Source organism: Rhinolophus sinicus, linkage group LG03, assembly GCF_036562045.2.
Source record: "Rhinolophus sinicus isolate RSC01 linkage group LG03, ASM3656204v1, whole genome shotgun sequence".
Lineage (NCBI taxonomy): Eukaryota > Metazoa > Chordata > Mammalia > Chiroptera > Rhinolophidae > Rhinolophus > Rhinolophus sinicus.
The window spans coordinates 123,354,753-123,379,856 of NC_133753.1; the positions used below are offsets into that span (position 1 = coordinate 123,354,753).

A 25,104-nucleotide genomic window follows, 5' to 3' on the forward strand; every position below is an offset into this window, starting at 1 on the left:
TGCTTGCTGGTTGAACCTGGAGGAGGTTCCTTTCGCTCCAGTTACTGTGTTTCCCCGAAAATAAGACCTAGCCAGACAATCAGCTCTAATGTGTCTTTTGGAGCAAAAATTAATATAAGGCCCAGTCTTATTTTACTATAATATAAGACCGGGTATGATATATGATATATGATATGATATGATATATGACATATGATATATGATATGATATATGATATGAAATGATATGATATGATACAATACCAGTTCTTATATTAATCTTTGCTCCAAAAGACACTTTAGAGCTGATTGTCCGGCCAGGTCTTATATTCGGGGAAACACAGTACTCATTGGTCAGTGCTGCTCAAGCAGTAGTTCGCCATAATCAGAAGTGTCTGGACGCTGATGGGAACCACTTTGAGCACCTCTTGTAATTGCAGAAGTCAAACATGACTTATATTCATCTTTTCTTATCGGTATATATTGAGTACTACAATTTTAATAGTTTTTTCCTTTCTTAAAATGTGTATACATTTTTTTGGCACCCTCCCTATTTGGTGCTTGTAGCTCACATTATTATGGTGTTTAATAGTATACAAAGGGCTCTCACAGACAACTTAATCAACTTGGGAGGGCAGAATAGTCCCATTTTGCAAATGAGAAAACAAAGGCTTCCACAATGAGTGACTTGTTTTAAGTCCAGAGCTATTAAATAGCCTACCCATGAGTCTAAGCCCTGCCCTTTGACCTCACCTCCATTGTCCTCTCTGTGATCATAGCTGCTGCTGCAACATGGGAGTTCTTAGAAATAATCTACCCATATGTCCTCTCATCTGTTATTTAACTACCTATCTCAAAGTTGGAGGCCTGTTACACTCCAAAAAATGACAGCTTTTAAGTTTATGAGTATGTGTGTGGGGGGTGCGTGGTGGGGGGAGTCATACCTACTGAAAAGTGTTTCCTCATTTAACAAATCTGTGTTAAGCACCTACTATGTGCTACACTATTTGGCATGCAAACAAAAGTAAAACAGATAAGATCCTTGCTCCAGTGGAGCTTATATTCTGTTAGGGGAGCTCGACAAAAAGCAAACAAATAAAGACCCATCATAAGAAAGCTCGAAGTAAATAACAGGGTGGGTTGATTTTTCCATAGGTGGCCAGGGAAGGAACATCCCCCACCCTCTAAAGAGGGGACGTTTGAGTTGAGATTTTAAAGGAACACCCATATGACAAAGTAAGAAGAGTCTTATGGGCCAGCTTACCAACCTAAAGGCTAGAAAAAAGTTGGAATAAAGTAGGAACTGCCCAAAGGCCCATGGAACTAAAATACAATGAGAGGAGGAATTACATGAGATAAGACAGCAGAGTCCTCAGGGCAGGGTGGGACATGGATTTTGAGACAGTTTATTCTTTGTTCTAAGTGTCACTGTAAGTCCTTAAAGGGTTTTAGGTAGGGGGAGAACAGATCTGATTTAAATTTTGAAAGATCACTCAGGTGTGAGGAATTGAAAGGGGTGGGGCAAGAGCAGAGGCTGAGAGAGTATCCCGTGGACCAACGCGGCAGGAGTCAGTATTTGTGTGCTAGGAAGATCAGTGGAAACTGCAGTTGGATTAGACCTGGATTTGAGAGAAAGGGATGTTCTCCAAGAAGATTCTCGGGTGTCGTGCCTTTATTGTTGAGTAGATGGTTGTGGCATTTACTAAAATGGAAAAGAAGGAGAAAGACGAGGTTTAGGGAAAATCAAGAGTTTCAGTTGGGAATGTTAAATTTGAGTTGTCAGTGTGACATCGATATGGAATGATCAGGGAACAGCTGGATATGTGAGATTGGTGCTTAGAAGAGAGGTCTGGGCGGGAGGAATTTGGGAGTCATGGAAACATAAATGCCTGTTAAAGTCATGGGAGTGGATAAATATCACTTCTAGGAGAGTGTTGATAGAGGAGGGTTCCCAGTGCTGAGCCCTAAGGAAGTACCAACCCTCACAGACTTTATAGAGAATAAGGAGCCAGCAAAGGAGATGGAAGAAATGTCCTTTAAGGCAGGAAGAAAACTAGCAGAGACCTGTTATGACCCAAGTGATGGAGGACATTTTAAAAAGGAAGGAGTAGCCCATTCGTGAGCCGTTGTCTGAAAAGGCCACTAACATGGATTTGGCCACATGGAGGTCTGTGAGTTGGATAAACACCTTCATCTAGTTAGTGGGGACCAAATGTACACTGGAGCAAGTTTAAAAGTAAATGAGAAAGTGACTGTTTCAAGAGGTCTTAATGTGAACAAGGGCAGAAAAGTGTGTTATTGTGACACCTTCCATTGAATTGACCTTGGAGTTGCCTAAGCTTCACAGTTGTCTTAATTATACACACTCCAGGCGTCTCCCATGTGGGTGTCTCCGTATTCTGCTCTCAGATATGCGGTTGTAAGATTACAACATCCCACAAATAGGCTAGTCCTTCCTTCTTAAAATATTCTCCCTCACTTGGGTCATGACAAATTTCCTTCCTCTATCGACACTTTCCTAGAGGTGATGTTTACCCACCCCCATGACTGTAACAGGTATTTATGTTTCCATGACTCCCAAAGTCCTCCAGCCCAGACCTCTCTTCTAAGTGCCAATCCCACATATCCAGCTGTTTTCTGATATTTCCATGTGGGTGTCACACTGATCCTCAAGGCAAATGGCTTCCAAACCCCTTAACGTTTCAAGAGTCAGTTGCATTTTGTAAGAAACCCTTTGTCTCTTTAAGACGTGGTGGTCAGAGCACTACAAATGGGCGTGTCCCACGGAAAATGAATCGTTGGCACCTAGAGGATCAGTGTCCTGGGACTATACATAGAAGCTGAAGGCTTATATTTCTCTGACTAGGCCATACACTCATTTGCTCTGAATTTATAGTTCTGATTCCTATAAAACATTATGTTCCCACTGCTTATCCCACCAGCAGTTAGCAGCTGTGGGACTATCCAACCTGGGAGATGCTCTGGACACACTCCACATTTCCTGGTCCCCTTCCCATGCAGAAGCCTTTCAGGGCAGTTTCTTGTTCACTCACTGATTCATCTTTTGCTTCTGCTCTGTAGTAAGTGATGAAGGGTACAGGACCGAGGGTCAAACTGCCTGGTTCAAATCTCAGGGCAGAGTACTTAACCTTTCTGTGCCTCTACTTCCTCCTCTGAGAAATGGGACTAATAATTATTAATTTAAAGGGCTATTGGGAGGGTTATTGAGCAAGAGCCCAGCAAATAGCATTTGTCCCGGGGGGGGGGGGGCGGTGTTTATTGAAGTGTACCATCATGCCTTTCATAACCCTGGAAGAATGGCCTGAGGTCACGTGGTTGGCTCCTTACCCTGGTATATCCCCAATACCTGGCATGTGGTGTCTCGATGGTTGGGTGGGAAATAACCAGGGGGCTCATTTTCATTTCCAATTCACACAGAACTTAGTTCTTTTACTTCGAGTTGCTTCCTTTATTATTTCATGTCAGATACATTTGCTAAAACATCTGAGAAGTTGACATCCTAACCTGCATTTCCAGCCTGAATATAGATTCGATGCCTAAAATATTGGCAAATTAATTGTAATTCTAGTGTGACATTGTGAAAGAGATTTTTCTTCCTTTGTAGCCGTATTGAACATCTCAAATCCCAAAATGATCTCCTGACCATAACCCTGGAAGAATGCAAAAGCAACGCTGAGAGGATGAGCATGCTGGTGGGAAAATACGAATCCAACGCCACAGCGCTGAGGCTGGCCCTTCAGTACAGGTGGGAAACGGAGGGGCCTCTTTCCTGCAGCGTTTTGTCCATAGCAACCGGTATACAAGTAGAAAGCGGGCTTGTAGAAGACATGGGGGACCAGGGGGTGGACCAACAAATACTAGTGTGACACATATTGAAAATCAATGAGCACCCTTGTAACAATTAAGAAAATAATAGTGATGAGTATGGTGTTAGTAAACCAGTATGTTTCTGCCCACATATTCAATTTAAATATTATGTCACTCAAGTAATATCTCTCAAAGTAATCAATTTTTGTGTTATGTATTCATTTATTGTTCTTTTCAGTCTTTATTCATTTATATTTTACATTGCTATAAATTTAGTACATTGTTTCTTCAATGTATTATAGTTTTGCAACGTTGCTTAATAGTCTCCATTTATTTTGAATGGCTGTATCCCCCGCATCAACTTTATATTATTTTATTTACTCATTTCTCTAACAGACATTTAGACTTTTGCAGACTTTGACATTGAAAATAATTCTATGGTGAATAATTTAATACAGATAATATCTTCATTCTTTTTAATGTTTTCCTCAGGATAAACTCTCTGAAGCAGGAATTATAGGTCAAAGGATAAGAATATTTTCATGGGTCTTCAGGCATGCTGCCAGTTTTTTCCTATAAAAACAAGCCAGTTTAAATGACTATGATTCATTCATCATTGAGCGAGTAGTATATGAATGTACCACTTTTTTTAGCCTCATCAGTTTTGGAATTTATCTATTTTAAAATTATTGCCTTTTTAGTAACTACAAAGCTATGCCTTATGATTGTTTTCATATGCTTATTTTATTAGTGTCACCACTTAGGTGTATTTGTCAAGGTCCCAGAGTAGTGACTGTATCTTACTCTTGGCGTCCTCTACAAAGTTCACTATTGTTTTAAGAAACGTAATCTCTTTAAAAAACAAAATCAAACCAAAATATACAAGACCAAAGCTAGAGAGCAATCTTACTTGTTTACAGACACACCAAAACAAACAGATAATCCGTTTTTGATAACTCTGGAAACAGGCTGCTCTGCCTTTCATCCTCACAGATGAAGCAACGTCCCAGCGTCTCTAACCCAAAAGGTGGAGCTCGTGAAAGAAGGAGTTGCCAGCACCCAGACCTAGTGACTGGGCCCTTTTCCTTATCTCTGAGTAAAGGAAGATGAAAGTAAAGACAGTAAAAAAACAGATGGTCTGTTGACTAAATGTTGAGTACAGCAATATTTCCCAGCTCAACTTGGAGAAGCTCATCGGTTATTTGCTTAGGTTGGATTTTCGCTCCTGCAGACATCTTGTCTGGGACCACTAGGGCATTGCACACATGCTCCACCTCCCGTGCCGACAGGGGTCCATGTTGGATCACCAGTGGCGATGAGAAAAGGGTCGCTCCTTGATTTTCTATCTGGTGTTTTCCATGATGGTGGGCACAAAGAAGAGAGACCAGTGTTTTTTCTTTTAGAAATCCAAACTCAAACTCTTGTCAGAGAATGTGTATTTCATGAGACAATTTTATAAGCATCAATTAGAACTGTGGTGATGGAACTGTTGTCTATGTGCGGTCCAATATGGTAACTGTTAGCCACATACAGCTATTAAACATGAAATATGGCTACTGCAATGGAGGAACTGAACTTTTCATTTCATTTAACTTACATTCTTTTTCATTTAAATAGCCACATGGGGCTACCATGTTTCCCTGAAAGTGAGACCTAGCTGGACCATCAGCTCTAATGCATCTTTTGGATCAAAAATTAGTATAAGACCGGTATTATATTATAACATATCATATCATATATCTTATCATATCATATTATATTATATTATACCCGGTCTTATGTTGTATTAAAATAAGACTGGTTCTTATATTAATTTTTGCTCCAAAAGACACATTAGAGCGGATGGTCTGGCTAGGTCTTATTTTCAGGGAAACATGGTAGTGGCTACTATATTGAATAGTGCAGGTCTAGGTCAAAATAGTCTTTTTTTCTGGTCAAAATTGTCTCCTTTCTGTGGTGTTATATTAGTTACCTATTATTATTTAACTATGTATCATGTCACAGTTCTTAGGGTCAGGAATCTGGGAGTGGTTTAGTTAGGTGTTTCCAGCTCAGGGCCTCTTATGTGGTTCTGGTCAAGTCATCAGCCAGGACTGTGTCATCTGAAACCTTAACTACAGCTGAGGGGTCTGTTTCTGAGGAGGCCCATTCACACGGTGTGTGGTGGAGTCCTCAGTGCTTCACTAGCCATTGGCTGGAGGTCTTAGTTTCCTCAGCACATGGGCCTCTCCATAGGGCTGCTCAAGAGTCCCTCCTCTTGAAAGGATGACCCAAGGGAGAAAGTGCAGGGAGAGAGTGACAGCGATGGAAGTCACAGTGGTTTTAATAACCTAATCTTGGCCGTGACATACCATCACTTATGCCATATTCTCTTAGTCACACAGACCAACCCTGGTACAACGTGGAAGGGGATGACACAAGGGTGTGGATACCAGCATGGGGGGTCGGGGAGGCCATCTTGGAGGCTGGCTACCGCAGGCCTGTTACCTTTCCCTTCTAGCTAATCATCCAAGGGGCAACAAACTTGCCTGTCCCGCTTTTATTGCTTTTCTTATATGTTTCTAGATTATAGTTTGAAGTTAAGGGCCAGGGGTGGGGGGCGGGCAGAGCAAGCCCTGGTTTTATCCAGGGTGTTTCCTGGCTCACTGGACAGTGCGGCCGAGAGGCAGGTCTGGAGCTGGTGGGAAGAGCCCTGCAGTGCGGAGGCCCCGGGTCCTCTGCCAGAGTTGAGGATGCCATGTGCTTCTGTTTCAGTGAGCAGTGCATAGAAGCCTATGAACTCCTCCTGGCGCTGGCTGAGAGCGAGCAGAGCCTCATCCTGGGGCAGTTCCGGGCAGCTGGCCTGGGGTCCTCCCCTGGTAAGTGTGGCCCGAGCTGCTGCGTCCCTCTTCTCATCTCATCTCCTGCCCCTTTTGCTCTACTGCCACCATCTCGGCTGTTGGCATTGGAACACCTCCTGACAACATGAAATTTGCTTGTCAAGTGTGTTTTTCGGTTTTTTCCTCATGACTGAGTGAGTAAATTGTTTATGTTGAATGCAGCAAGAACTGGAGTGGAAACAGAAGTACAGACAAGTTAAAACAAACAAGCCCTCTTAGGAAACATATTCTCCCAGGCTGACAGTAGAACCAGATGGAGCAGGAGGCCCACATTTTTGACGAAAAGGACTGGCTTTTCCACAACCTTTCTCTGTGATGTTGCCCGTGTGGCTTTTGCCTCATCTCGCAGCTCTTATTGGCTGTGCCTTTTCTCCAGGGTCTTGTTCTTTTGGGTACTTGGGAAGCATGAGGTCCCTCTACCTCGTCTCCAGGTGTCTTATGAACACAGAGGAAATGGTATCTCACCCTGCTCTCATTAGCTTCACAGAATGCTAACCCCATCAGCCCCGAGGTGGATGAGAGGCGTCTACTGACCCACCTCACCTCCCTGTCCCTCCCTGACACTGACCCCCCCCCACTTCTATCCCTCAATTTTGAGTAACTAGAAGGGGCATTTACGAAAACTTCTCCAGTGGTTGTGGGCCTGGGCCTTACGATAACACGAGGAGCACTTCAGCGGAAGGAAAGAGAGAGCAAAGGAGGAAGGCTGCATCTTTCAGTGCTGAGATGAGCCTACACTGTAGAACAGCAGCGTCTTTGGAGAAGCAGTGGCAGGTAAACAGAAAACGAAAGTGACTAGGTCGCTCCCCAGCCAGAGAGGGCTGGTGTGGGCAGGCCAGGAGGCCCCAGACATGAGGACCAGGCCATCTGTCATGGACCAGCTTTTCTTCAAGGGCTTTGAGCCCGATTCGCTGATCCAACCGGGACACACCTTGCAAAGAAGGTCGCCATCAGGGCACCTCCAGAATGAATTCCCCATCCTTGCCAGCCCCTACCTCCTTGCCTCGGCTTTTCAAGTGAACGTGCACATATTTTGTCTCCTTCAGCTTTGACATGTGCAGGAATCTGAAGCAAATCTGAAGGAAAAGAAGTATCCTGGGTATGAATTTCCTGCTCACATCCAAGTTACCCAGTCAGGGAACAGGCCTCAATTTGTCCTGGTGGCTGTCCTCCACTCTTCTCTTTGTATTTTTGTGGGTTTTTTTTTTTTTTTTAATATTACCATCCCAGCCCAGATATAGAAACTCTGCCAGCATTTCCATTAGAAACCTCATTTTTCAGGTCTTTTAACTGAACCATAAAACTTTATTCCTTGTATTAAACAGATCCTAAAATGATCTTGGCCTGCTCTCAAGTTCTTTTTTAATATATGTATTAAGGAAAACGAACAATTAAAGGGAAAAAAATCAATCATCTTATTTCCAGTTTGCATCAGAGGAATGTCTTAAACCATTTTGTCCTTGAAAGGTACCCTTTATTAGACTTGTATCTACTCATCACCGTTCCTTGGTAGCAGCTGGAAGGGCTTAGATAAATCCGCATTTAAAATATTTAAAAATCAATCATGAAATGCTTTGTATTAATCTAATCCTGGGTGGCTCGTGGATATATTTATAAAATCAGCCAGTCAGTAATTATCATGCCTACTTCTGAATTCCAAGAGCAGTCAGTGAGTGAGGTGTGTGGAAAATATTTTATCTGTGGAAGGAAGAAAGGCATGAAAGGTGTCAGAGAAATGGCCAGAGTGGGGTCCAGGGAATCTTAGTCTGCAGCACATGTGCACCCACATTTCCACCCCACTCTGTAAGGCTGAGAGTTTCCTTAATAGTTGGCATTTCCCTGTTAAATCTCACTCTTCTGTTCTGCTGACAGAGACGCTTGACCTGTCATGTTGCCCCAATGTTCCAAATAGTTGTACAGCAAAGCAGTACTAGTTTGTGACGTGTACCCACAGTATCAGGTATAGTGAGGTTTTCCTTTGTTTCGTGTTGACGGCACAGGCATTCATCCGTGCACTTTAGATGGATGTAGACCAGTGGTTTTCAAACTGTGCCCTGGGAAGCTAGAGGAGTTTCTTTGGACCTTAGAAGTGGGCTTGGGAGGTGGGGGAGCTGAATATATGACCCCACCCCTGACTACTTCAACTGGTTCTGCATTTCCATTTTGTATCTTAGCGTAAGATTTCATTTGAAAATAGTTGGGAGACCATAGATCCAGAGCATAGAGATACCAGTCACTTCTTTGGCCAGCATGGTTTTTAAAACAACGAGAATATGAACGTCTCGGGCAGGAAACGTACTGCCTGGCTCTGTGCTGCTGCCTGCCACTCCCGATCCCTTGCTCCAGCTATTACCTGGCTCCTGGAGGTGTTTGAGCTCCCACTGATTGTGACCAAGCTGAGAGAGAAAGGTCAGGAACACATCAGTATAGAAAATGCAGAGCCAGTTGAAAGTTCTCATTTAACCACTCGGTTTGTCTCTCTTTACTACACAAAGCTCCAACTGAAACTGTAGACATGGGCGATCTGGCACAGTTTTGCCTCAATTTCTCCCTGCCCTCTGCCGGGAAGAATGGCAAAGCAGTCGACTTGTGACTGGGTGGGAGGAGAAGCCAGGAGCCTGGATAATTAGAAAATCATAGTAGGTTTGAGCTGGAAACAGACCTCAGAGATTGCAGTGGCCAACCCTTCATTTGTTGATGAGGACAGTGGAGCCCAGGGCAGAGAAATGCCTTCCTAAGTACAGCTTCTAAGTGACAGAGCCTGGCCCAGAATGCCCCCACGCACTGCCAGTTCCTCTCCAGCATGCCTCCTCTCTCCTGAATAACCGAGAACTGATTCTCCCGACTCACTCATAGGCTTGTCCTACCCAGATCTGTGTTGATTAATCCATTGGCTTCTCTAATGTAGGAGACCAGTCAGGGGATGAAAACATCACTCAGATGCTCAAGCGGGCTCACGACTGCCGGAAGACAGCTGAGAACGCAGCCAAGGCCCTGCTCATGAAGCTGGACGGCAGCTGTGGAGGAGCCTTTGCCGTGGCCGGCTGCAGCGTGCAGCCTTGGGAGAGCTTGTCCTCCAACAGCCACACCAGGTAACGGCCTTGCCGCTGCGAGATGGGCGTATGTCCACGGGTGTCTGCTCGGGAGGCTTGTCACACAGCGACCCAGCTCTCGGGGACTGTGAGGCGTGGGTAAGAGCAGAGTTCTTCCCTGGCTTGCAGCCTGCTCCATCCAAGAGGAAGTCAGTATCAGAAAGGGAGGGCTAGCAAGGGCCTTCTCGTTTTGTCGATGTGGAAACTGCAGCCCAGAGAGAAGAGGTTATTTGTCCAAGAAAGTAACAGGAGTAGATCCCAAACCTACCTTTCTGTGTTACGCTCTTTCTTCTGTTTTGTTCTGTTCTCCATTTCTTTCTAGTTCTTGATTTCTAAGAAGGCTTTGGGGTAGCTATTTGCTACAAATGGTCACTGATCAAGACCCAGACCACTGCGTCCTTTTTCCAGGCTCCATCCTCTCCCATCCTCTTGTGCCTTTGTCCTCTGTAAGCTCTTCTCAGACAATAACACCCTCCTCTGTCTTTCATCTCTTTTGCCTCGTAGAGTGGTGCCATATTCATAGCATGTACTTAACAGTCATGAACCTGAGTTCAAGTCTGTGAATCTAGAAAACTGAAGTGAGTTCTTGAAAAAGATGAGGAGGAAAACACTGAAGACCTTGCTAAGCCTAATTTGCTGGAGCTTTCGGATTCTTTGTGATGGAGGTGGAGGGTCAGAATGAAACCTTGTAGAGTGATCTTCTCTCATTTCTTGCCACCAAAGCCCTAAAAACATGAATGCCTTCCCTTTATATACCAGTTCTCAGTCTAGGAAGTACTTTGGTAGTGATTCTTACGTGATGACCAAATCTTAAAAGACAGGAAGGGTAACCTACCCATTTTCACAGGTGAGAAAACCTTGGTTCAGAGATGTACCAGTGACCGCCTAAGTAAGGTCACGTGACTGATCAATATGAGGTGAATCAGAACCCGAACCCAGGACTTCAGCCCTGAGCACGTTGTTCTCCCCACGGTACCAGGTTGAATCTCATAACACGAAAACTGTATATTTGCAGATCAAGTGATTAGAACCACATATGGACAGATTGACTCTCAAAGGACAAAGGAGAAATACTGATGTTTTCTTGGTGCCTGAAAGCAATTTAATGTCCCATCTCTCTTTCCCACTGGCAGCACACAGCCATCTGCCTCCGTGCGTCCATTGACCTGTCCTGGACCTGGTGCGTCAGGAGAGGGGACATTCCCAGCAAGGCACTTGGCCAGGTGCCCACTAGCACAAGCAACTTATTTCCTCTTGACTCCAGCAACAGTTCTCTTATTCAGTGAAGCACAGATTATAATTTATTTTTTTCCTAAACCCAGATTGTTCTGTTTAAACACAGAAAGCAGATGTTCTTTTTAATGACTATTCCAGATGTGTATAATCTATAATTTCCATGTTCATTTAGAACAGAAATGCAGTTCTCATGTTGTCTGTGATCTCGTTCTCTTGAATTCCTGAGCCTAAGAATTAGGTTGACAGGAAATGTGTACGGTTTCAGTAGTTTGTAAGGTGAGTATTGCAGATTTTTGCTCACACCTCCTCACCCCAAAAATGATTACATTGTTTTAATCCAAATTAGAGACAAATTGGAAGTCAGTCAAGAGTGGGAACTCTCACTATTCACTTGGTGGGAATCCTGGTTTTGAATATCTGTTAGAAATACTTGAACGCGTAGATGAGCCTTGATTTTGAGGCAGTTTTCTTAGAGAAACTTAATTTTAGGTAATATATTTCTGCAGGTAGAGATCAATTCAGCAGTCTCTATTTTCAAGGAAGGTCTCACTGGCAGAAGTGAACTAATTTTGATTTTGAATGGCTCTTCCCATCAAAGTACAGAGAATTTCAGCTCCGATTTCTCTCGGTTCTCCTTAAAAATTCACTTTCCCCCTCCCACCCAAATCAGAGCGGCTGAGTGGATACAAAAGAACTACACACGGCGCTTTCACATGCCCCTTACATTCTTAGGACAAGACATAGCTGGACTACTTTGTGCTAAACATGGGCTCAGAAGGAAATCCCAAACCACCAACTGCTTTCATAACTATAATTAATTTTGTTTGTAAATCTTGCCATTCTTGTTCAGATATTCTCCCATGTCAAGTTTATGGAAGAAAGAAAGAAAAAGAGTTTTCTGAGTCGGTGCTTTACGTGGCTCCAGGAATACCCTTTCTTCCCACTATAACCAGCTGGCATAGAGAATTCTAATCAGAGTGTTGGTCAGCTGTTTGTCAAGGGTCTCAGGAAAGGAATGCTGAGTGTCAGGCCTCCGGAGGCCTTCTTGGCAGCACACAGACAGCTCCAAGGGACTGACGGGTCATGGTTCTGGAAAGGAGCAGCAGAAGAGTGGTGACCAGCAAGGAGAATACAAACAGGAGCTGGCCCATCAATCGACTGTTGGCAGGAGTCCAGGGATGCTGCTGTTTCACTTTTGAAAACTCCAGCCACGGCCTCATCAGAACGTGCCCTTGTCTTAATGGACAGAGTAGGTAATGTTGATGGCCGGGATAGCTTTGCCCACATTATCACAACAGACAGGCAAATGGACTAAATTGTTGGGAAGTAGGAACAGGAATTCTTCATCGAGCCTACTATTTTTGTCAAGCATCACAATGTCGCTCCATTTGGTGGAAGCACAGGCATCGATCAGAATCTACAAAAGGACAGGTGGCCGAGACAGACTGAGCCTCAGCAAGTCTGCTCACATCGAGACTGGACTTGAGTCCCTTTTGTCCTACTTTTAGATGGGGACTGCTGTGAGCCGTGTGACAGTGGGGACGGCAGCCTCGCGGTGAGCCCTGGGCACGTCCAGGAAGCCAGGACACCACCTGGCTGACCACTCAGACTGGCACGTGAGCCTCAGATTGGAGTGGAGGGCAGTGGGGCTCAAGATGCCATCTTTACCCTCTAAGCTGGTCTTCATTAAGATAAAGTTTCACTGGGACAGAAAGAAAGGCTGAGAATAGTGGAATCATGTCCATTAAAATGATGAATGGGATTAAAACAGCCATTCAGTTGGGATAGGCCGGTGCCACCCCCGTCAGCAAGCTTCAAGGAATGAGAGTCGGACCAGATCTGGCTGTTGGAATAGTCGTCTTTACTTCTTTCTGAAAAAGAGAGGTGTGTCCCCCATGCGAGTCTCAGGAGAGTCCATCTGGAATCTTGGCATTAATGCTTCGACGTGTTAGCAAATGCTGACGTCCAGCTCAGACGCATTTCCCAATATGACAGCACGGTGCTAAGTCTTCCTGCTGAAACATCCTCGTTACTTACCTTTTAGGTTCTATGAAAACTAAATAGAGACCTAAAATGCTATTTTTGCTTTTTCAAGACCTAACTTCCTAATCGCAAAAGAATTAATTGTAAAAATAAATAATTAAAACCAAGCATTACATAAAATTCCCCATGCTACGATCCTCACTGGAAAGGATACTGCAAACAGTGTAAGCGTATATTTCCACAGATTTAACTGTCCATTTTTTTATCAGTGAAGACCCTGGGTTGCAGATGACATAAAAGACTCAGATAGCTTGCACAAAAAGAGGTCTTGCTGCAAGGATAGTGGTTGGGTCTGCCACGCAGGAGCTGCAGGCAGAGGGCTGCAGTGAGCCCGAGCATGAGTGGAACCAGGCACCTGAGCACAGCCAGGCCAGGCTGCACCACTTGTGCGGCCCCCGCACTCAGCTCTCACCTCGTCCCCAATGACAAAACCAGCACACCAGCTGCATTTGTACACGAGGCTGGTTGGTTTCACTGTTGTCAAGTAAGAAATACTGGGAAGGGACGTGTTGCCCACTGAGCTCACGTGCCTACACCTGTCATCTGTGACATGCCAGTTCCCACAGGAGCCGCGTGGATAGAGAAGGGAAAGTTGCGGTGCAGTCCCAGGAGAGAGAAGGTGTGTACTCAGCAGACCAAAACATGGCATCCCTAAAACTGTGACTGCATCCAGTTTTTAACCTGACCAGGATCCTATCACGTGGACTCTCCTGAAACTTGCTCCTTCCCCTTAGCATTATATTTTTAGCATTTTTCTCCTTAGCCTTATAGGTCTGACGATTAAGTTCGTGGACTTTTTGCAACAATGTTGCTCACTTTTTTTGATATCAGAGGGATTATTCATTATGAATTACGGACAAACACTTAACCAAGTGTACTATTTGGAAGTGCTGAAAAGGCTGCGTGTAAAAAGACCTGAACTTTTTGCCAACAATTCATGCCTCTTGCATCACAACAATGCACCAGCTCACACAGTACTGTCTGAGGGAGTTTTTAGACAGTAAACAAATAACTGTATTGGAACACCCTCCTTAATCACTTGCTCTGGCCCCCAGTGACCTCTTTCTTTACCCGAAGATCAAGGAAATATTGAAAGGAAGACATTTGGATGACATTCAGGACCTCAAGGGCAATATGACGACAGCTCTGATGGCCATTCCAGAAAAAGTCCCAAAATTGCTTTGAAGGGTGGACCTGCGCTGGAGTCGGTGCATAGCTTCCCAAGGGGAGCACTTCGAAGGTGACCATAGTGATATTCAGCAGTGAGGTCTGTGGCACTTTTTCTAGAATGAGTTCACAAACTTAATTGTCAGATCTCGTATGTATATTTCCATGTATCCTTCGTTTCAGTAGTTGTACAGTTTTCCTTTGGCTGGCAATCCATTATGTATTTAAACAGCTTCCCTTTGGTAGACGTTCATATCCAGTGTTTCACTTTTAGGACACTGCTGCAGCAACCAGCCTTGTTCTACCTGCCCTTGTACAGTTTCCAACTGCTCTTGTACCATTTCTATGGGACCAATTCTAATAAGAAGAATTTGCTGGCCCCAAAATGATTAATGTTTCAGATATCAAATAGCCTTCCATCCGTGATCCAGTTCTTTTCCTACAGCCTGTGCATGAGAGGGCCTCCTTCTTACACTCTTGTTAAAACTGGATACTATACATTTTTTCAATTTGGCTAATCTGTAGGCAAAAAAAAAAAAAAAAAAAAAAAATACCCCTAATATTTTAATTTGTAGCTCTTAACTATTAGTGATGTTGAAAGTTATTTATAATGTTTGATTTTTCTAATGCCAGGGAAATTGTTAGCAACAGTTTAGCCGTCAGACCTAATGGTATCTGTCTTGGAATAGGGTATTTGTTTTAGAGATGCCTGGTCTGTAACACCGTTATAATGGCATCTTTTAAAAGGGCTGCAGAAATAGGATCTGTCTCCTAAATATCTCGGTTTCATTTTGACTTCCACTCTCAGCTAAGTCCTTAAGCGCTTTCTGGCACCAAGAAATTTTTGAGAACTTTCTGTATCTCGCAGCAGATTTCCCCGTATCTGTATTTCATTACATAATTTTCCCTCATTTAATCTCCATGTCTCCTCCTAGATAATTCTGATAATCATTCGAGGACATACTGACATCAGAAGTTTGGACTGTGTTTAGTGTTTTTAGTTCTTTATGACAAAGACTTGGAGAGAGAGAGAGAGAGGGAGGGAGAGAAAGAGAATGCGTGTATACTCCCAGCACAACACTAAAAGACCTGGGCAGTTGACAAGGTCCACCCTTCTGCTTAGAGGGCTGGAGCCACTTAGGAGTGGCTGACGTGGCCAGGTGTCACTTGGGCCAACCTCCTCCTCCAAATACATTTCAAGTGCTCAGCACAATTGAAGACCAGTCCCTTGGTACTTTCCTTCTGAAAAAGAGCTGCTCCTTGGTGTAATGAGATCTCAACTGGGGCCAGATAAAATTATAAAAACTTCAGGAAAAATCTAACTTTGGTTTTCAGGGCAAAAGAAATGCCCTTTTATCTCTCTGCAAAGACAAGACAAGGAAGCTGAAGAAACATGGACTTTTCTTCTAAAAAGCAGGATGGGAAGTTGTCTTGAAGATGAGGATGGGACATGGTGGAGAGAAACAGAGAGAGGATATTTGAAATCAACAGCTGTTTTTTGTTGTTGTTTTTTTCCCCCTTCTTCCGTCCTCCCCCTGCCCCAACTCCGGTTCAAGCCATTGTTTCTCAGTCTAGTTGTGCAGGACCCAGCTCCCTGGCCCATGCTGGTGTTATGAGCCTTTGCACTCCCCCCAGCTGAGGCACTCGGTCACTGGTCGGCCACTCACAGCAGATTTTGCCGGCTGCTGGCCACTGGCCACACACAGTAGCCCACAGCAGCTCACCTTCAGGGAGAGCTATTGTTCACAATCTTAGCTGTAGAGGGCGCAGCTCACTGGCCCATGTGGGAATTGAACTGGTGACCTCGGTGTTAGGAGCACGGGGCTCCAACCACCTGAGCCACCGGGCCAGTCCTCAACAGCTGTTTGAATAAACGTGCATCCGTGTTCCATTGTGGCCATGGCAGGCAGAGGGTAGGGTGTCCCAGGCCTGGCCAGTGTGGGCTTGCCCCGGCTGCAGGCCACCTGGGTGTGGTGTGCAGAAAGATCCACTGGCAACTAACAGATACAGAGCAAAGCCAGCATGAGGGGAGCTCAGGCAGAGCATCACAGAAAGGACAAATCGATGCGACCTGGCCCAGCTCCTCGAAAAACCAGAGCAAAATGCAAAAATGTACAGCTCCACCATCCTAGAGTGGGCTGGGTTTTTTGTTTTTTGGTTTGTTGTGTTTTTTCATCTGCAACCCTTTCCACAGTCCCTCTCAGAAAACACGTACTGCCTCCCACCCTGGAGAAGAGGAGTAACTCGGCCCACACGGAAAGTGATTTATTCTCTCTTGACAACTGAGATCATCCAGCATTCCAAGCTGGGAGAGTTAATGGATGACTTAACCCTTCCCCGGCACCAGCAGCCCGCCCTCAGGGGACCGGCAGCGCCTTTGTCTGCAGGAGACCAGAGGAAAGGCCAGTGGCTTCCCCTCTTTACCACTGTCATAATCATATTCCACAGTGCTACATTAAGGGCACAAAGCAGAATTGTAATTAACCTCGCGTGATCTGTTCCCTGCTGGTCTCCTGGAAGGGGGAGAGAGAAGCCAGAGGGGCTGCGGTGCTTATCTTGAAATGAAACTTTCCCCTGGTAAAAGCATTTTAAAGCTCTGAGCTTCTGACATGGTGGGATCTATGCAAGGAAATGTTTTGTTCTTTTCTTTTTTTCTTCCATTCTAAAAACCATACCATTAGCAGAGATGGTGAAACAAAAGCCTTCCCCACATGGCAGGGCATTAGGCTCCTGGCTCTAGAGGGTTCCAGGATACCCCAAAGCCTGCCCACGTCTGCATCTTCCAGACAGTTTGAGGTAGTTTCTCAAGTCTGGTCAAGCACTTGCTTCTTTGCGTCTCCCTCAGACAGGGAGGGGACAGTCCAGATGACCTGCTAGGTGGCTGATGTCCCTGGAGGGAGTCCCTGAGTCTGGTGTTCGGCCTTGTGGGGCCATTGGTACAACCATCCCTCCAGCGCCTCCAGTGCTGTGTGACAGCACTCGCTGGTTCTGCCTGCTTCTGGGCCCACTGTCTCCTTTCCACAACCTGGTGACTTGGGGACTATTAGTATCCCCACTTTACCGCAGCGCAGAAAGCTTGGGTAATTTACTCTGAGCCATAAAGGTGGGCAGCGGCAGAGGAGGTACATTTACTCAGGTCTGTCTGATGTCAGAGACCTCTTCATGGTCACTGGCACCCCTGCCCCCCATCAGCCCAAGAGCATAGCGGCCTCTCCCTAGAGAATCTGTGAGGGTGCATTACCTCATAGGCTACAGTGCAAATGCCCACTTATTCTATGGGGTAGCCACCTGTTCTCAAACCTGGCTGTGCCTCATAGTCACTGAGAGGGTGAGTTAAAACACAGTTTACTGGGCCCCACTGCAAGGTTTCCAGTTCCTGTGGGTCTTGGAGATGGGGCCTGGGAATGTGCATTCCTGACAAGTTCCCGGCTATGCTGCTGTGGCCAACCCAGTGACTACGCTTCGGCAACCAGTGGGGTAGACCAGCCTTGCGAAATGGAAAATCTGCCAAAATATTATCACTTCAGTGCCTGCAGAATAATTAGAGAATTCTAGCTTCCAGGGGTCTTTGAATTTTGAAATTTCTTTTTAAAGTGAAAGTAAATAAACGGTGCCTCAAGTCTAAATGTTGTATTTCTAAAAAGAGTACTCCAAAGAAAATATGACAGAAAGGTCATCAGGGTGGTAGGTACATGGTTATTCCATATATTTAAATTCGTAATGAAAGGGAGCACTAGGGTTGTAAAGTGAGCCCCAGCTTCACGGGAAAGGATTTCTTACCTGAAGTCGTCTCCCACCTCACTGGAAGGGAAACGTTGCTATTTCCCGGCGCCATGCTGTCCAAAAATACTGCACCCTGAGCACGTCTCGCACTCAGCCCTGTAGAATGCTTCGTGAATGATGCCACCACTCCAGTTTGCTTTCATTTTGTTGCTCCTTTTTCTGTGGAACGTTAGATGTCTGTCCCTCCATGTCAAGGTTGACAGTCCATGAAGGAGAGCTCTGAGTACTACTGGAATGGTTTTGCCTACCACTGAGCTATTTGCAGGCATATCTTTATGTCTTTACTGAAAATCTCTGAGATGCTGTGAGCTGTGGCGGGGAAGGGATGGGGCTTGTTTTGTCCCTTGGCTAAGACTCTCTTCCTGGGCAGAGGTCATCCTCTGATGCCCTGCCAGGCTCTCCTGTGCCCTGTGCTGGGCGTACTCTTTGCTCTTTCATGCTTCTCTTGAGCTGCTTTATTTCTTCATTGCATCTGAAGTGTTCCAACTGTAGGGTAGCTGCGTCTCCCTTCTCATCTTTTGTAAAATACAACTTGAGAAAACATAGCAATGATGATGAATAATTTTACCCTCCTTCCTACCTTCCCAGCTTCACCATCTCTCCCCAAGATGGTTGCAATAGTTCTGTTCTCCTTGCCTCCCTGCAGCTCTCCTCAGTAGAGCGGCTGGAGGGATCCCGTTAAAATGTAAGGCAGGCCATGTCACTCCTCTGTTACAAACCCTCCAATGGCTTCCATTCTAATTCTAGAGAAAAAGAACACTTATAAAACCCTGTATGACCTGGCAGCCTGCCTCCTCCCGCACACACACACCTTCCTCTCTGACCTTTTCTCTCCCTCCCTCTGCCCTAGCTGACTCTGTTGCAGCCAGTTTCAATGCTGCTGGCCAAGTTTGCTGCCTCAGGGCCTTTGAATTTTCCAAGTCCCCTGCCTGGATCACTCTTCCACCAAATATCCACATGGCTCCCTTTCTCCCCTCCTTTAGGTCTACTCAAGTGTAACTGTATCCTACAGGCCATCCCTACAACTATTTCAAAGAATAATCCATCTCCTCTTTGCATTCCCTGTAACTGCTTCATTCTTCTCCATGGTACGTCTCACTGTCTCGTATGTTTTACTTGCCTGTCTCTTCTATTAGAATATGAGTTCCATGAGGACAGGGACTTTTCTAGGGCCTAGAAGGAGGCACTCCCGCATTTCTTAAATGAATGAATGATGGACTACATTTATTGAGTGCTTACTATGTGCTGGGCACTATGGTAAACACGTACATTTTACCACATTTAATCCTCACCACAACCTTACGAAGCGTCGACTGTGGTTGCCTTCATTTTACAAATAGGCACAGAGGATGCTCCCTCTGCATCCACCAAGGGGGTAAGGTGTGGGGCTCACAGGTAAAGGTGGTACCTCTGTATTAGGCTCTCCAGAGACATGGAACCAGTGGGGTGTGGTATGTGTGTGTGCGTGCACGCGAGTATGTGAATGGATGGGTGGATGGATTTTAAGGAATTGGCTCAAGTGATTATGGGAGCTGGCAAGTCCTAATCTGCAGAGCAGGCAGGCAGAAGAGCCAAGGAAGAGTTGATGTTGCGTCTGGAGAATGTCTGGAGGCAGAATTTCCTTTCTTTGGAGACCCAGACTTTTCTCTTAAAGTCTTCAACTAATTGGATGAGGCCTGCCCACCTTAGGGAGGCTGATCTGCTTTACTCAAAGTCTACTATTTAAATTGTAATCGTATCCATGGACCATAAACTACCTTTGTAGCAATATCTAAGATGTGTGTTTGGTCAGGCAACTGGGCACCGTAGCCTAGCCCAGTTGATACATGAAATTAACTGTCATAGCTTCTGAAGAAGTATTATGTGTTGGTCAGCTGCCCTTTCTCCCTGGGGTGATTGAGTTTCTGGGGTTCAGGAGCTTCCTGTCCTAGTAGGGGTTCTCTGACTTGAAGACCACCCCAAACTCTGAGGTGTTCTCTTTCTCACGTACACAGCCAGCTTGATAAATGTCACATTAAAGAGTAGAATGGACCCTGGTCACACCTAGATTATGGGGAAAGTACATCTGCCGAGTTGGGGGGCCTCATGACCTCTGTTCTAGTGTAAAGTGAGGAGGGTAGCCCTGCGATCAGGGCAGCCAACAGCCTGCGGATGCCACTTCTTGCTTCTGGCACAGCTCCTGGTAACAGGAATCTTGGGAAGACAGGGCTATGGAATGAGAAGGCTGTGGAAGGCCTGGGTCCAGTTGCACCAGTTTCCAGCCTCTTATCCAGGCAGCCGTTTAATGTCAGGTCATAGGTAGTTTCTTTTTCAACTTGGGCTTTGACCCCTTTAACATACCCCTTTTTTAAAGTCCTGTCCATATATACACCTGTTTTTATTACACATGAATGATTTTTAATTTTATTTCTTCAGTTAAAATATCTCCACCATTGTCATAATTGCTACTGTAATGTCCATATAACTTCCCTTCTTGTTCTTTGTACTGTAACTCACTAAATCCTACATTCCATGAAACAGCTTTGTATGTGTGTATCTTGTTGTTTTTGTGGAATTACTTCTTAGAATTCATTCATAGCATCCGCACCATTGTGTTAAAGGGTGTACACATTTCTGTTATTCTTATTTATTTCCTAAAAGGTGGTATCGATTCACTGTGCCATGAAGAATGCTTTCTTTTTTCTTTTTTTTTTTTTTTTTTTTGGACTGCCATCTGAGTATCGTTGGAGATACGGGGTGTGGAGAAGAGTGAGGAAAAAGGACCCGCTAGCACTGACTGGGAAATGTGATGGGTTTTCTTTGCCTTTCTTCTCAGCACAACCAGCTCCACAGCCAGTAGCTGCGACACAGAGTTTACTAAAGAAGACGAGCAGAGGCTGAAGGACTATATCCAGCAGCTCAAGAACGACAGGGCCGCGGTCAAACTGACCATGCTGGAGCTGGAAAGCGTCCACATCGATCCTCTCAGTTACGACGTCAAGCCCCGGGGCGACAGCCAGCGGCTGGATCTCGAAAACGCGGTGCTGATGCAGGAGCTGATGGCCATGAAGGTATCCCCACGGGCAGGGGCCCACTCGAGACAAGGCCTGTATAAAAAGGCCCTGAAAGCAGGTCAGCCCGTAATGAGAAATCAACCCCATCTGTGCTCAGTCACCTCCCCCCGAAGGAGAGCCAGAGCCGCGTTTGTAGACAAGGACAGTTCCAATATGTCAGGGGGTCACTTGGGCTGGACGTGTTTCTGGAGGGGTGATTTTGAACTCTGGAGAATACGCCGGGCTGCCCAGCTTTGAGACCTCTCCTTCTCCACGAGAAGCCAGCCAGCTCAGACCTCCGCAGGCTGGAGCAGCCCTTGTCCATCCAAAAGGACCCCAGTCCCCAGAAGCTTACAAGTGCCTCTTGGCATCACATTCTGCTGATGCTGATGTGAGGGGGAGGAGAGCAGGGTGAGGCCAGGAACAGAATCCTATGAGCCCTGGTTTCCTGACACCTTGTCTCTTTGGTAGCATATGGAGCCCACTCAGCTCATAACGGGGAGTCTGGCCTGGGAGCCCTGGCCCCACGCTCTGCCCTCCTGTGTGCAAAGGCCTGATCTGCACAGCTTTGGGTTCTGCCGTGTCCCCGGCTCCCGGGATTTGAGACCTGAGGGAGGAGCTCTCAGGCTAAAGCCCGTCACCATCAGTTTAGGAACCAGAGGCAGGTCCCTTAGGCCACAGTGCATCACAGTGGTGCTGAGTTAAGAGTTGGCATCTGGTTTCTCCTGTTTGTACCAGCACTGCCCTCAGAAGAAAGAGCAGGCCCCCGTCTGGTTATGCCCCCTTCAGGGAGGGGAGAGGAGCCATCAGCAGCGGTCATCCCCAACACACTCAGGGTGACTTGCTCAGCACATCCCTGCCCCCAGTGGCAGCTCAAGGTTAAGCCTGGAAAGATTTTGGGCAGCGACAACAGATGCAGGAATCACCCCTTTGTTTCCAGGCTGGTTTATCTCAGTCCCACCCACTGAGCTCAGACTTGCCTTCTGCTCCCTGTGGGGAACTCATGCATCGTTGGCTGATTTCTCATTGCCCATGAGCCAGGCATTGGGGCCATCATCTCAGTGCCTTTTTCTTCCAATCAGGAGCCCTCTTTGTGGGCTTTTGCACCCGTGGCATGAGCTGTGAGGCTGCCCTTCCATTGTTTATTGCAAACATGCCCTTCCTTTGGCCAGAGACTAAGGATTTCCTTTTTATATTCAGGCCAATATGTTGTACGATAAATTCACTGTTATTCAGGCCCGGAAAGACATTTTCGGTGGAATAAAAGCACTAATATTCCCTTTGCTACTTGAAAATAAAATGTGTACACATCATAGAAATTTTCTGAAAGAGTACGAGTTATAAAAAGCTGGGATAGAAATAACCCATAATATCATAATCCAGGGGCAGCCATTGCTAGCGTTCTGGCTTGGTTTCCTGTTTCCCTTCCTGTGCGTGTTTTGTAGGATAAACATCAGACCTCTCCCTTCCCTGTGTGTCCCGAGCAGTGTGGTCAAGGATGCATGCTCACCCATACCAAATCCATTAGCAGAAGATTACGTTGGATTTCACTCTTTTGTTCTAGCGTACAACTGCTGAGAAACTCAAGTCTTTTTCTTTTCTTTTTCTTTTTTCTTGTACATTATCTTTAGTAAACACCTTTTCATTTCTATATGATTGACTTGGTTCCTTTTCAAATCCACTCTTCTTTTTTGAATAGCATATCCTTTCATTATGACTCCTTTTCTCTCTGTTTTAAATATTTATCTTCTAATTTTTCACTTGTTATTTCTGGGTCTCATAAATCCTGATTCTGCCTCAACGTGATTCATTTCCATTTTCTTTTTGCATGTGTGTTGGGGGGAGAATGTTTGTACCAGCTCATCTTCAGGGCAGCTTGTGTCTTCCATGGGGGCTTGTGGGTCCTGGGTTGTACATGTCTCTACACCATGGTTCTGTGCTTCGTTAGAGCTGTTGGCACCCGTGGGTTTCAGAGGTTTAGGATTAGTTTTTCTCATATTCTTGGCTTAGGATTCCTGTTCCATGTCACATGACACAAGTTTGTGGTTCAGCTTCCTCAAAAGACTTTTCTCTCTTTTCCCACCTAGAGCCTGAGTGATGACAAGTTTCTCTGCCCCATCTCCAAAAAGGAAGTCTCCTAGTCTCTTTCTGTAGGCAGACTCACTTTGAGAGTCCTGGCTCATTGGGGTCGCAGTTCTGGCTCTGTCCCTGCCCTTGCTTAGGTCCCAGTGTCGCCATACTGGTCTGAGCCTCTGCCGGCCAGCGGTACCGCCCGCTCACCTTCCCCCAGGAGGCATTCCCTCTTCGTTTCTGGCACCCATGGATTCATCTTTCCTTCTTTTAAGTTTGCATTTATATGTTTTTCTGGGTGTGACTCTCTACATTAGCTCAGTATGCAATGTTTCCAGAACCTTCATACTCCTGCTTCTAATGGCAAAAGATGGGAGGACTCCAGTGTATGGAAACACCTTTCAGTCTGGTTTTATATCTCATCTTTAGAAAAGGTTTGGCGTCTTCTGAGCAGTCACTGAGCACAATGCCTTGTCTATGTCTAGTGGCCCCCTGCCCTGAGTGTTGTTACAAGTCAGAGTGGGTGCCCTCTAGGTCTTTCCCCTCATTGAAGGATGAGCAGTCTTATCCAGGAGCGCACAGCAGGCCTGTGGCTTATTACCTCAGATAAGGGGCACTTCGGGGGTGATCTTGGTGAATTAGTGACCTTGGTGAATCCCTCTCAAGGCAGTGACTCAGCACTATGAAGAATCCTCTTAAGTAAGATCTGAGAGACTGACCTGGTGGTCAGATAGTGGTGGACTCACCCTCCAGCAGAGGTGAGGATACAAGCGTCATGCACACACTCACCTTAGAAGGGGCGACTATAGCCTGGGCTCTGAGCCAGGCGACCTGGGTTGAAACTCTGGCTCCACAATTTACCCAGTAATTGTGGGCAGTTGGGCTTTCCTCTGCATACCTCAGTTTCCCATCCGTAAATGGAAATAGTCATAATATCTACCTCAGGTTGGGAGGATTAAATGGGTCACTTTATGTAAACATTTAAAACAGTGTTACATGTTCACTAAATGCTGCTGGTTATCACTGTTACCTGGCTCCTGGCCTGCATGGAATTGTCCCATTTTGGAGTCACTACTTATTCTCCACAAAAGACTCTTGAGTTCTCTAAGATACTTTGAGAAGTTACCTGATGAGAAGTTACCTGTGAGGGACTCTTGCTTCTGTTGATTTCATTCAGGCCGCCTGCAGTAGATAAGAGCTGGGGTGATACGACTGTTGTAGGCGCTCCGCACCTGTCTGGCTCAGCTGCAGGGCACCGAGGGTGCCATTGGGGGTGATAAAATACGTGGATTGGTGCCATGGAAGATGGAAAAGGAAATGGGGGTTGGAAAGGACCTCGTCAGACCCAGCCTTGTGTGGGTGACCCTCCTTTATGGCCACTCTGACTGATGAAGCTTAGTTAGCCTGCGCACACTGGTTCTCAGAACAATGAATCGTGCCCATGGGAGGGGGGGGGAGTGTTCCAGTTGTTAGACAGCTTCTCCTTACAGTGACCCAAAGCCTGTTTGCCTGTATCTTCTACCCATTTTTCTGAGTTCTAGTCTGTGGAGTGACACAGCGCATGCCTTTGTCTACCTGTCAGTCCTTCAGATGCATGGAGACAGATGTCATGTCTCCTCCCCGTCCTCTCAGCCCCAGCTGCAAGGGGGTAACTCCCGCAGGTCCGTGGCTGTTGCCACAGATGACCTTCCCGCTCACCTGCTCTCCCACGCTGGGCGCCTTACATGCTCTGTGCTCCGCAGGAGGAGATGGCCGAGCTGAAGGCCCAGCTCTACCTACTGGAGAAAGAGAAGAAGGCCCTGGAGCTGAAGCTGAGCACCCGGGAGGCCCAGGAGCAGGCCTACCTCGTGCACATCGAGCACCTGAAGTCCGAGGTGGAGGAGCACAAGGAGCAGCGCATGCGGTCCCTGGGCTCCAGCAGCAGCGGCGGCGGCAAAGACAAGCCCGGCAAGGTAGGGCGGAGGGATCGGCCTCACCCCCTGCCCCTCCCCCGCC

The 25,104-nt window shown here is 46.1% G+C and overlaps 1 protein-coding gene across 3 annotated transcripts in view; it reads left to right on the forward strand.

The window, feature by feature from the left end:
• The window catches only part of MCC (MCC regulator of WNT signaling pathway), a 379,629-nt gene that overhangs the window by 332,985 nt on the left and 21,540 nt on the right, over positions 1-25,104 (forward strand). For all 3 annotated transcript variants that reach the window (XM_019727795.2, XM_019727797.2, XM_019727798.2), the window contains 5 exons: positions 3,605-3,745; positions 6,562-6,665; positions 9,595-9,778; positions 20,823-21,057; positions 24,852-25,061. In XM_019727795.2, the coding sequence (XP_019583354.2) occupies positions 3,605-3,745; positions 6,562-6,665; positions 9,595-9,778; positions 20,823-21,057; positions 24,852-25,061 (874 nt within the window). The remainder of the gene's footprint in view (positions 1-3,604; positions 3,746-6,561; positions 6,666-9,594; positions 9,779-20,822; positions 21,058-24,851; positions 25,062-25,104) is intronic.